We start from the raw sequence: 13,932 nt of genomic DNA, 5'->3' as shown, positions 1-13,932 counted from the left end.
ATTTAGGCTGGTCCATTTCTTCAAAGCACAATGAACATTCCGTAAGATTTTCCACAAACGTTCTTACGGGGTCTTTATCTTCTCGTTTTGCCATTTTCTGCTAATTTCTCGAATATTTCACTACCAATCTTGTTACCAAGCGACGTCGGTGTAAATTTATCGAGGGACAGGAAATACTTTTACAAATCATAATTTAATGAAGTACAAAGGTCTATTGATTGTATTTTTTATCTGCTTTGTATTTCAACTTTCAACTTTTGCCTTCACTTTTGCTAGTTGTTGTGCAATACAATTGTGAAATAAACCACAAACTAGAATGTAAATTAAATTGTACAGTTCTTTTAACAATTGAAAAAGATACAGTAGAGTCGCATAAAAACACTAATTCGATCCTCAAAGAAATACACATATTATTATTATCTTTTATTGACAACTGAGGATAACAGTGTCCACATAATGCGTGAAGCTCGGTCTGCACTTTGCCGCATTTACAAAGACGTTCATCGGGTGGAGTGCAAGACCACCGCCCGGTTTCTATTCCAAGGTTATAACGATATAAGTCGTAAACGTGAGAAAGCTAACCTTTCATGCTCAGGTACATTATGATCAAAATACATCGGATGAATATCGAGAGAAGGATTCAAAGTGAGACAATATGTACAAATTTTAGTACGCGTGGATTCTAACACACGGTTACGAAATCTAGTTATATCATTATTACGGTGATCAAGAATCTCTAAAATACTACAAACAACGATAAAATGGAGTTTGAGCAAGTCGACATATTGACCATGCCATCATAAACGGGTCGTCATTCATATTCTCCCTTTCATTTAATGTTTTATTAAAAAACTTATATTGAACCTGCTTTACCATGGCGTCAATTGACGGGTAACCCAGTTCGATCAGACAAATATCATTAGCTGTGGATGATCTAACTCTTAAGAGTGCTTTTATCGCTGACATATATAATACCTGAATAGATTTAAATGAATTTGACATCCATGATTCACAACTATATAATATACTGGACAATAAAGCAGCATCGAGGACTTTTCTTTTAATATTAAATGAATAGTTGCAATAGTTGCAAATGCATACATGCATTTGAAGAGAGGGAAAACATAATTACTTAATTTATCGACCAATTTCTGTTCTCCATGTTTTAAATAGAGTTTTAAAGAAAAAAGATTAATCTCTTACTATTTGAAAAGACTTTGAAATAAATGTACTATTGTATGTCGGTCTAAATAATATAATAACCAATATCAAATAATATTAAGTAATTGTTGTTAAAGAAATAAGATAAGATAAAGAAATCGTCCAAAGGGTTAAGATGTTGGCGCAATTCCTAGAACATATATCTCGACACAACTGGTTATGAATCTGTTCAATATTCCAGATTTCTTTAAAACCTCAGATCTCTGATCCATATTGTAAGTTTGGTATTAATTTGGAATCGAATATTCAATGCACATTTTAAATCAATAAAGGTAACAAAAACTCTCCCATAAATATTCAAATGTGATTATCCATGGTTCCATACTTTTCCTAAATCATGATTGTTCTTGGTTTATAATTATTCTTATATAATTAATATGTCCAAGTACTCTCATTTGCACTGATGAAGGGCTAGTGTTACCCGAAAGCTCTGCTAATTTTTCTGGCTGTTTTACTTAATTATCGTTTTGATTTAGCTTTTTGCTCTATTTTATTTTCTTTATCCATTGAGATCCAGCCACTGCTACCCGCAACAACAACAACATGTAATTGGTGCCTTTCACTGTTGGTTGTAAGAATAAATAAATCATTGCCATTTTTTCAGTAGTTTGCTTTTGGATTTATATCTGTTTCAAATGCTACTTTGCTTAAAATTTCACAAATCGTAAAGTAGAAAAGAAAGACTTGGTGTAGTCGAAATAATTTTTCTAGGCCTACATCTCTGGAACAGGGATTCATTCATGTGCGCATGTCCATGGCATGTTTAAGGCCTGTAACATTTACCGTAGCTTTGAATTGATTTCGTTTGATATGAATCTTTATAGTCATGTAAATAAAAATAATTTTGACCATTGAATCACTTTCTTCGTTGGAATACTTTGCCACGTTTGTCGATTAAAAATGTTGAGATTACAAGCATATATAGTATTTTAGTACTGTACCATGAACGTAAATAGTGCAGGCCTACTGTTGGCTTATCGGGCTATTGATGCTGCAGCATACAGGTTGTTTTACTTCTTTTTCTTCTTTTTTTGGGGTGGCACGTATGGACTCCACCTCGGGACATATTGCTCTCGTCTCCTCCCCGAAGGAGAAATCCTGGCGCTATTACCTATGTATGTACAGCTGGTAATAATATTTAATAGAATAGTGTATAACGGCCATTGATATAAATAGTAAAGATATAGGACAATATAGATGAATGTAATGAAATCATGAAATACATTTGACTCTTTTTGTATTTCTTGTTTTTCAGACTGTATCTTCTCCATATCTTTTTGGTATGACTCTAAAATCATTTTGTGTTTTTCCATATCATTTTGTGCACATTCTGCAATTGTACTCTTTTGTATTTCAATATCCTTAATCTTTTCAACCATTGATTCAATTTCTTTTCGATGTTTTTCAATGATGTTTTTATGGATTTTTTGTTCCCTGTTTGCACGTTTTGTTATGTCTTTTTTTTCCTTTTTTAGTTTGTCAATCTCACTCACAGATGATTCATAGTCCTTTTGGCATTGAGACTGTACCAATCGCAAATCAGTAAAAGCTTTTTCCATTTCTGAATGTTTATTTTCAAATTTGTATTTTTTTGTACGATATTTATGGAATGCTTCAATAAAAGTCACATGACTCACATTGTGTCGACGATGTAATTGTTGGTTATGACAACGAATACAAATAAGTTCCAAGCAAGTTTCACACCATATGTTTAAAACTTGGTTATGATCAGAATTCTCACACATCGGCAGCCTAACCTTAGTTAGACCCAAGCTATCAGCAGTTTTCAAACATCCCTTTGCGTCTTCGACCAGAAAAGACGAAGGGAGTGTTTTTAGACCAGTGCTAGGAAGTTGGGTTGACTTTCTACACAAAGCACACACAATATTAGAAACAGTCCGATGACGTTGATTTGTTGCAATTGAATCACATTGCTTCTGTAGACAGTTTAGGCAAAAAGAATGTCCACACGTAAGAAATTTAGGCTGGTCCATTTCTTCAAAGCACAATGAACATTCCGTAAGATTTTCCACAAACGTTCTTATGGGATCTTTATCTTCTCGCTTTGCCATTTTCTGCTTTAAATTCTCGGATAGTTTTACTACCAAGCGCCGTCGACGACGTGTAAATCTAGAAATAGGTTTATAGCTTACTAATATTTCCAGAAGTATTATAGGTCTATTGATTTTTTTTTGTTTAATTTGTCTGCTTGCTTTGTAATTTGTCAGCAGCTGTATTTGCATTATACCGAGCTCTTATCATTCCCATACTCGAATATGCGATTCCCGCATGGCAATTCCCCAGACTGTAAAATTGATTGATAAGATCGAATCTGTTCAACGTAGAGCCACACGGCTAGCATTGAAACAGATATGGAGTATGATATTAGATTAAAACAACTCAATTGGCCCCGTCTATCGAGCCGAAGAAGCTATCTTTTAACATCATTTGTATGTAAAACACTTCTATTGATTGTAAAAAGTATCCGCGAAAATGTATGCGTCAATACTCGACGTCAAGCATTTGTATGCACGGACTAACTGTTTGCATCGCTCAGTTATCCATGTCTTCCCGCAACTGTGGGAAGACATTCATGATGAAGTGAAAGATTCCCTGCTATTGGATTATTTCCCTACATTCCTTGCTAAACTTAAAATAAATTTGTTCTCCGATAATGATTAGGCCTATGTATGTAATTTAATATACTTTTTATATATATATATATTTTCTTTATATGATTTAAACTTAGCTTTGGAATTTTGGTATATTATATTTTAAGATGGTATATTCATTGCTTGTGAAACTGGGTGAGTGGGGAACTCAGGCTTTAAGTCACAGTGATTAGGATCGCTTTTGTGTCCCATGCCAGCTCACTCAGTTGGTTCTATTGTTTTTTTGTATGTCGTGTTCTTCATGTATTTTATATTTGGCAATAAAAGAATAAGAATAAGAATTTGGTTATGATTATTATCATGCATATACATGAGTACGACAACGAATACAAATAAGTTCCAAATTCAAATGACATCGTCGTCTTTAGGGTTAATTCGTAGATGGCATCATAACAACTTTACTCATCAACCAGATATCGACGTTAAATAGCAAATTTTAAATAGAATAACCAAAAGGACGACTTGATGGAATATTTGTTTTCACCACAGCTTTTATTATAAACATGTTTCCTGCAAAGCTGATCATTAGGGCCCTTGACAATACAATAATTATAGTATATGGTTGAGCTACTGTTATATAAACTACATGGTCACAAACTTTATGACTATAGTATATGGTTGAGCTATTGTTATATAAACTACACGGTTATAAACTTTATGACTATAGTATATGGTTGAGCTACTGTTATATAAACTACACGGTCATATACTTTATGACTATAGTATAGGTTGAGCTACTGTTATATAAACTACACGGCCATAAACTTTATAGTAGAGCAGTTAATGACATGAGCTGTGCATTTTATTACCAAAGCATGAAACTTGGCACAAAGTTTCTTTGATGTATATAGATTCAAAATATCGGGGGGTGCCAAGTGTCCAACGTCCGGTATGGCGGCCATCTTGATTTCAAAATGGCCACCATAAAAACAAAAAATGTTAATATCTTGGCAACTATACACATTAGAGACTTAATTCTGGTCTCAAACTATACATTTCTATTTGCTCTAATGAAAAGTTTCGTCCAAAAATGATCGGAAATGACGTTTCTTACAGTTTAACCTTTGACCTCGTATTTGTATATCTCTGTAACTACTGGTCATTTTCAATCGATTTTGGTGTCATTTTGTTCAGAATAAATACATTTATATTTTTAGTAATGAAACATTTTCACATAAAATGACCGGAAATACAATTTATGACATTTGACATTAATTTATTGATTTTTAATTATGTGATATACTGTATGTGGTTTTTGTTGGTCTAAAGTGCACCTAATTTTGAACTTTGACCTGATAGGCGTAATTATATTAAATGATTAATGGACTTAAATTATAGTACATAAAATTGGTAAACATTGTGCTTGGTGGTACCATTAGTTCAATGATGTTGGCACCTTCTGATTCGCTAAAAGTTTTAATAGTTTGACAGAGGAAATAACATACATGTTATTGAATACCGTAAAACCTCGAAAAGGTGATAGTATGAGCTTTTTTTTCGAGACAGACTGTATTTGATTGTCAAATGAATAGTATGATGATCGTGTTTATATCAATATATTATTAATGACCTTACAAAGAACCCTTTCTATTTCAACAATTAAGCCACAGTTATTCTACAATTTATTGTTTTCCAAGTGGTAGGCCTATTTTGATTGCATCTTATTTTGTATGCTTCCTCGGTTAATATGGTCCTAACCCTCCTTCTTTGTCTGTAGATGGTCTTATACCCCATTCTTTGTCTGTGGATGGTCTTATACCCACTTCTGTGTCTGTTGATTACACCCCTTTCTTTATGTGTGGATGGTCTTACACCCATTTCTTTGTCTGTAGATGGTCTAACACCCCCTTCTTTTTCTGTGGATGGTCCTACACCCCCTTCTTTGTCTGTGAATAGTCTTATGCACACTTCTTTGTCTGTGGATGGTCTTACACCCCTTTCTTTGTCTGTGGACGGTCTTATACCCCTTTCTTTGTCTGTGGATGGTCTTATACCCCTTTTTTTGTCTGTGGATGGTCCTACACCCCCTTCTTTGTCTGTGAATAGTCTTATGCACACTTCTTTGTCTGTAGATGGTCTTATAATCCCTTCTTTGTATGTGGATGGTCTTACACCCCTTCTTTGTCTGTGGGTGGTCTTACATCCCCTTCTTTGTCTGTGGATGGTCCGACACCCCTTCTTTGTCTGTGGATGGTCCTACACCTCCTTTTTTTTTATCTGTGGATGGTCTTATACCCCTTCTTTGTCTGTAAGTGGTCCTATACCCCTTTCTTTGTCAGTGGTGGATGGTCTTACACCCCCTTCTTTGTCTGTGGACGGTTCTACATCCCCTTCTTTGTCTGTGGATGGTCTTACACCCCTTTCTTTTTCTGTGGACGGTCTTATACCCCCCTTCTGTGCCTGTGGATGATCTTATACCCCCTTCTTTGTCTGTTGATGGTATTACACCCTTTTCTTTGTCCGTTGATGGTATTACACCCCTTTTTTGTATGTGGATGGTCTTACACCCCTTTCTTTGTGTGTGGATGGTCTTGCACTCCTTTAATTTGTCTGTGGATGGTCTTACACCCCCTTATTTGTCTGTGGATGGTCTTATTTCTTTGTCGGTGGATGGTCTTATACCTCCTTCTTTGTCTGTGGATGGTCTTATATCCCCTTCTTTGTCTGTGGATGGTCTTGGACCCACTACTTTGATTGATTAAATTAGACATTGTTTCTTGTATGATTAGGAAACCAAGACCTTTAAAGTGAAAGTCCACAGGTGGATGCCTAAACAGGTCTTGTACAGAACAGTATATTGTAGGTCCATGTCACTAATTTGAGGATTACTTGAATAATTATATTGAGATGTCTTTTACGAATTGATTTAGTTCGGATTTTGTTAAAAAATCAATGACAAGAGAAAATCGAGGAAAAGGATTCAGATGAAAGGTTTACAGCAAATGCCCATTACCATAAAAATGAAGTACATTTTTATAGATGCAACGAAAAAACAATTGACACATCACAGTTTAGCAAACAAGTCGGCATAGATGAACTCAGTGATCTGTCATACTTTATGCCTATCCTATCACATCAAAAGTTAAAAATTCAGAATAATAATTCCGTGTCATTTATTTCGGTAAAAAAATTAGGTGCATTTATACCAATTAAACCACATACAGTATGTTCACATAATTATATATGTCAAAGGTTATAAATTGTATTTCCAGTCATTTTATGTGAAAATGTTTCATTACTACAAATATAAATGTCTCTATTCTGAACAAAATGACACCAAAATCGATTGAAAATGATCAGTAGTTACTGAGATATACAGATAAGAGGTCAAAAGTCAAACTGGAAGAAACGCCATTTCCGGTCATTTTTGGACGAAACTTTTCATTAGAATAAATAGAAATATGTGGTTTGTGAACAATTTAACACCAGAATCTACTGTTTATATGTTTCCAAGATATGAACATTTTTTGTTTTTATGGTGGCCATTTTGAAATCAAGATGGCCGCCATACCGGACGTTGGACACTTGGCACCCCCCGATATTTTGAATCTATATACATCAAAGAAACTTTGTGGAAAGTTTCATTCTTTGGTAATAAAGTGCACAATTTGGCTATTTTTATGGCGTTAACTGCTCTACTATTATGACTATAGTATATGGTTGAGCTACTGATATATAAACTACACGGTTATAAACTTTATGACTATTGTATATGGTTGAGCTACTGTTATATAAACTACACGGTCATATACTTTATGACTATAGTATATGGTTGAGCTATTGTTATATAAACTACACGGTTATAAACTTTATGACTATAGTATATGGTTGAGCTACTGTTATATAAACTACACGGTTATAAACATTATGACTTTAGTATATGGTTGAGCTATTGTTATATAAACTACACGGCCATAAACTTTATGACTATAGTATATGGTTGAGCTACTGTTATATAAACTACACGGCCATAAACTTTATGACTATATAGTATCTGGTTGAGCTACTGTTATATAAACGTACTACACGGTCATATACTTTATGACTATAGTATAATGGTTGAGCTATTGTTATATAAACGTACTACACGGTCATATACTTTATGACTATAGTATATGGTTGGGCTATTGTTATAAAAACTACATGGTCTTAAACGTTATGACTATTGTATATGGTTGAGCTAGGCTATGATGCTGGACGAATACTATAGTACGGTATATGGTTGAGCTAGGCTATGATACTGAACGAATATTATAGTATGTAGGGATACAGCACTGAAAATCGGGAACTAAGACAAGAGGCATTACACCCTCCATAAACAAAAAAATAGAATAATCATAACCAACAATGTCCATAGCGCCCATTCATATAAACAGTAAAGACAGAAGATTATAAAGATGATTAACAATGTCCCTTGATTACTTGTCAGTATCCTTTCACGTTGTCTGCTTTTATTTTGTTCTATTTCCAATGCTCTAATGTGTATGTGGTGCTGATGTAGAACAATTGTGAACACTTGATTTTGTTCTACCAGTTCATTCCTTTGCATTATTACGCTTTCCATATTCGTTTGAAATGTATGTTTTTCAGATTTTAATTTTTTTACCAATGTATTCTGTGTTTCTACAATCGTTCTATCTCTCTGTGCACTTTGAGCAGTTTTACTTACTTTCACTTTTAAGATGTCATTCTCAGTTACTAAAGAATGGCACCTATCTTTTATCTTACAAAGTTCAAACCGTACTTTGTCAAGCTCGTTCTGATATAGATCCAGAATCAGTTTAAGTTCTTCCATATCTTTCTCTGCGCGTTCTGCAATTTTGCATCTTTCTTTCTCTGTACTTTCGATCTCGTCAATCATTGATTCGATTTCTATTTTTAATTGAAATTGTAGCTTTATATTTTCAGATTGCACATTTTGAAGCTTATTTTTGCATCCCTCCAGAGTCATTTTATGTCCTGTCGTATCTCTTTCTGCACGTTCTGAAATTGCATTTCTTTCTGTTGTACGATCAATCTCATCAACCAATAACCCAATTTGTGTTTTGATTTTTTGCTGTAACTCGTGATTTTCGGATTGTACATTTTTAAGCGTTTTTTTATATGACTCCAGCAGTTCTTCAATTTCCTTCTTTGTAGGCCTACTTTTCCAAATTGTTCTTATTTCTCTTTCTGTATTCTCGGTATCATGGACGAAAGTCTCTTTGCGTGTTTTGAATTTACATAACTCTTCTCTTCCAGCACCCTCTGCAATAGCTGACCTCTTAATCATTTCATTTTGAATTTCGAGTCTACGCTGTAATTCTTGTTTTTCAGACTGTATCTTCTCCATCTGTTTTTGGTATGACTCTAGAATCATTTTATGTTTTTCCAAATCGGTTTGTGCACATTCTGAAATTTTACTATTTTGTATTTCAATACTCTTAATCTTATCAACCATTGATTCAATTTCTTGATGATGTTTTTCAATGATCTTTTTATGCATTTGTTGTTCCCTGTTTGCACGTTTTGTTATGTTCTTTTTTTCCTTTTTTAATTTGTTAATCTCACTCACCGACGATTCATAGTCCTTTTGGCATTGAGATTGTACCAATCGCGAATCAGTAAAAGCTTTTTCCATTGCTGAAAGTTTCTTTTCAAATTTGTATTTTTTTGTACGATATTTCTGGAATGCTTCAATAAAAGTCATGTGACTCACATTGTGTCGACGATGTAATTGTTGATTACGACAACGAATACAAATAAGTTCCAAGCAAGTTTCACACCATATGTTTAAAACTTGGTTATGATCAGAATTCTCACACATCGGCAGCCTAACCTTAGTTAGACCTAAACTATCAGCAGTTTTCAAACATCCCTTTGCGTCTTCGACCAGAAAAGACGAAGGGAGTGTTTTTAGACCAGTGCTAGGAAGTTGGGTTGACTTTCTACACAAAGCACACACAATATCAGAAACAGTCTGTTGACGTTGATTCGTTGCAATTGAATCACATTGCTTCTGTAGACATTTTAAGCAAAAAGAATGTCCACACGTAAGAAATTTAGGCTGGTCCATTTCTTCTTCAAAGCACAATGAACATTCTGTAAGATTTTCCACAAACTTTCTTACGGGGTCTTTATCTTCTCGTTTTGCCATTTTTTGCTTAAAATTCTCGGATAGTTTTACTACCAAGCTGACTACCAAGCGACGTCGGTGTAAATTTATTGTAGAGACAGGAAATACTTTTACAATATCATAATTATTTAGGAAGTACAAAGGTCTATTGATTGTATTTTTTATCTGCTTTGTATTTCAACTTTCAACTTTTGCCTTCACTTTTGCTAGTTGTTGTGCAATACAATTGTGAAATAAACCACAAACTAGAATGTAAATTAAATTGTACAGTTTTTATTACAATTGAAAAAGATAAAGTAGAGTCGCACAAAAACACTCATTCAATCCTCAAAGAAAAAGGTGAAACATAATTAACTTAATTTATCGACCAATTTCTGTTCTTCCTGTTTTAACTAGAGTTTTAATTAAAATCTCTAATCTAATCTCTTACTATTTGAAAAGGACTTTGAAATGATCTACTATTGTACTTTCGGTCTAAAATAATATAATAACCAATATCAAATAATATTAAGTAATTGTTGTTAAAGAAATAAAATGAGATAAAGAAACCGTCTCATCTCGCAAAGAGTTAAGTTGTTGGATCGAACGCAATTCCTAGAACATCTACACAACTGATTATGAATCTGTTCAATACTTTAGGAAGTACAAAGGTCTATTGATTGTATTTTTTATCTGCTTTGTATTTCAACTTTCAACTTTTGCCTTCACTTTTGCTAGTTGTTGTGCAATACAATTGTGAAATAAACCACAAACTAGAATGTAAATTAAATTGTACAGTTTTTATTACAATTGAAAAAGATAAAGTAGAGTCGCACAAAAACACTCATTCAATCCTCAAAGAAAAAGGTGAAACATAATTAACTTAATTTATCGACCAATTTCTGTTCTTCCTGTTTTAACTAGAGTTTTAATTAAAATCTCTAATCTAATCTCTTACTATTTGAAAAGGACTTTGAAATGATCTACTATTGTACTTTCGGTCTAAAATAATATAATAACCAATATCAAATAATATTAAGTAATTGTTGTTAAAGAAATAAAATGAGATAAAGAAACCGTCTCATCTCGCAAAGAGTTAAGTTGTTGGATCGAACGCAATTCCTAGAACATCTACACAACTGATTATGAATCTGTTCAATATTCGAGATGTCTTTAAAACCTCAGATCTGTGATCCATATTGTAAGTTTGGTATTAATTTGGAATCGAATATTCAATGCACATTTTAAATCAATAAAGGTAAACAAAATATACCAAAAATATTTAGATGTGACTGTGCTTATCCTTGGTTCCATCCATACTTTTTCTAAATCTAGCTTGTTCTTGGTGTATAATTATTATAATCGTCTTCGCATTATTTTAACAGTTTATTAATAATAAATGAATACCTTTCCTAAGGTAGGGTTTAAAGATATGCCTCTATAATTTTTTGGATCTGAATATTTACATTTTGATGTACTTTCACTCAGAAAAAAAAACTATCGTTACCTAATTTTTCAAAGTTTAAACACATAGGCCTAATAATATCCAAGATAATTTTACTAAAAATATTAATAAAGAAAGTGTTTCTGTTAAGTTAGTTGGAACTGAAACCTACACTGAAGCCTGTGCAAAATTAAACTGAATAGCTTATATACAGTACTTTGATTACACTTTATTATTATTTGTATCAAATTTTAACATGGTTTGGGGAACGTAATAGCTCAGAATCAGAATAGGGTTTTTTCTCAAAGAGTGATTGTTAGGTTGTATTATAATGTTTACATTCTTGAGTTGACACTTCATCATTTAAACTGATTAATAACCTCTGCCAGGCATCATCATGACATGGTCTTCTAACACCCATACAAACCTATAAACATTGGCCTACCTATCCAATATCACCACATTTATTAGGCTACATTATAAACTCATTATGATATAACTTTCTCTCTTCATCGCAAAATGCAATATGATGTGTTCTTGTTTTTTCCTAAGTATCGCGTTTTCTTATTTTAACAAGCTAAAACATTTATGTTTTTTTAGTTCCAAACTATGAATTTTCCAACTACCGAATAGGCCTACACAACAAATAAAACGCGATGTTTAAAAAAATACAAGATGTATACAAATGTAGGTTATGTATGTTAGAAACTGTCATGCATTATAATACATTTAAATGTACAGTGTTCAACGGTTGTTCTCTTGTTTCTACCACATAATTTGCATAAAATGCAGGTGATTAACCCCGACGATTTTCGTCATATCATACCGGAGGTATATTCAGAGCGTCATTTCGACGATCGAGCATTCTCTACTTCTACGGAGCGCCATTTATGCCTTTATTTACTTCCGAAATAGAAATAGTACTACGGTAACTGGTTCAGTGGACCAAATTTAGCACCAGTGGAGCACAGTGATTTTACAGAGGTCCCAAGTTGAAAAAAACAACATTTCGGGTAAACAATAGAGGGCGTCCTATAATAATAAAAAATTATATAGAGGGCGCTATTTAAGCTAATATTAAGTTATACAAAAAATCTCGAGCGTACATCATCTGGGATATCCAATACCAAATTTACTATAGCCTAGGCCACCTACAACCTGCAGGTTGATAATATCACATCTCTCTATTAAAAAAAAAACCAATATTAAAAAAAAAAAAATATCCGACGAGGTTCGAACCCCAGCCGATAGCACTCAAAACTGAGCATTACCCGTTACGCCACCAAGTACATGACTGAAAAGCTGATAATAGTCTATTTATACGTGTATTACGTAATTCATCATTACGTCATAAATATCCTATTAACCTTGCTAAAACCAAAATGATCAGTTAGCTCAGTCGTCTGAGCGTCGTGTTAACAACACGTATGTCGTGGGTTCGATTCCCACGCTGGTCGGTGGAATAGAGTTAAGGCTATGCGAGCCACTGTGTTTGGGGTTCACAGATCATACGTCCCCCTTTCCACCACACATCATGAGGCGACAACATCAATGCACCTGGTGATGTGGTGGAAACGACCCCAAAAGGCTGTGGCAGGGCCTTAGTGCTGAGGCAGGGAGAGCACATTTACCATCTTTTTTTTTTTGGCTCTCGCAAACTGCTTTGGTGGTTTAAATTTTATGTTTAGCGCCCTCAATTTATTTTAATGTAAAAGAAGAGAATTAATTTTATCTCATCGTAGTTTGGTATGCCGTGCGTTTGTTATGCAAATGAGTGTGCACATGTGCTGTGGGAAAGATGGTATTGTTAGTCATTCGCGATCAACACACAACACTGTTCAATTTTAATTTTGTTAATCTTTTACATTAGAATTGTAATTCTACCGTTACACATTATAGTGTACTTTTAAATATCCGTTTCATGCGAGATATTGCATTGTAGGCCTACTAATTTGTTGTGAATAAAAGTTTATGGTAAAATAAATAAATAAATATGTTTTAAGCAGATCTTGGAAATTGAAGCATAATTATTAAGTCGAGTTTTTTTAAACCCAACCTAAAATTCGCATCTGGATAGTTGAAATTTAACATTATAATTATCAAAGGTGATATGATAATTCTAATTGTTTTCTAAATTATAGAAATATTAAAATTAGTAAGTAGGCTTTTGTGTGCTAGCTCTGTTTGTATTTCATAATTTTGTTTTGTTGAATCACGGCCGCGTGCATTTCATGTCTCACACTTGGGAAACAATCACCATTGCTGGTCCTGAAGACTTTTATATTTCGTTTCATAATTTCCGGGGAATAAACTTTCATTCTTAGCTCTGCCCCAACCATGGTGAGCTTAACTGGAGACTTAATATTTAATTTCATATTTCAATAAATATTTTTTCATAATTGTCTTTGCTCAGCCCAAATCACGGTAGGGTAGTGAAGACTCTTATAGGTCATGTTTCAAAATACTATAGGTTTCATTTCTGGGGACCTTGTAGTTATTTT

The 13,932-nt window shown here is 33.6% G+C and overlaps 1 protein-coding gene across 1 annotated transcript; it reads right to left on the bottom strand.

Annotated features, from left to right (window-relative positions):
• Positions 1–74: 74 nt before the first annotated feature.
• On the bottom strand, positions 75–10,106 carry LOC140051405 (uncharacterized). Its single transcript, XM_072096619.1, has 3 exons — positions 8,240–10,106; positions 2,445–3,351; positions 75–176 (listed from the first exon to the last, which is right to left on the bottom strand). The coding sequence occupies exons 1-3, from the start codon at positions 10,027–10,029 to the stop codon at positions 75–77; spliced, it is 2,799 nt and encodes a 932-aa protein (XP_071952720.1). The 5' UTR covers positions 10,030–10,106.
• Positions 10,107–13,932: the final 3,826 nt, after the last annotated feature.

Source organism: Antedon mediterranea, chromosome 1, assembly GCF_964355755.1.
Source record: "Antedon mediterranea chromosome 1, ecAntMedi1.1, whole genome shotgun sequence".
NCBI classification, from domain to species: Eukaryota; Metazoa; Echinodermata; class Crinoidea; order Comatulida; family Antedonidae; genus Antedon; species Antedon mediterranea.
Note: the sequence above shows the minus strand (reverse complement) of the source record. Positions and strands in the feature narration are given on the sequence as shown.

Coding starts and splice junctions, on each gene's coding strand:
- LOC140051405 (XM_072096619.1), bottom strand. CDS start 10,029: ATGGCAAAACGAGAAGATAAAGACCCCGTAAGAAAGTTTGTGGAAAAT. Junction 3,352..8,239: donor GAATGGGCGCTATGGACATT/GTTGGTTATGAT, acceptor ACCTATTTCTAG/ATTTACACGTCGTCGACGGC. Junction 177..2,444: donor AAATACAAAAAGAGTCAAAT/GTATTTCATGAT, acceptor GATTTGTAAAAG/TATTTCCTGTCCCTCGATAA.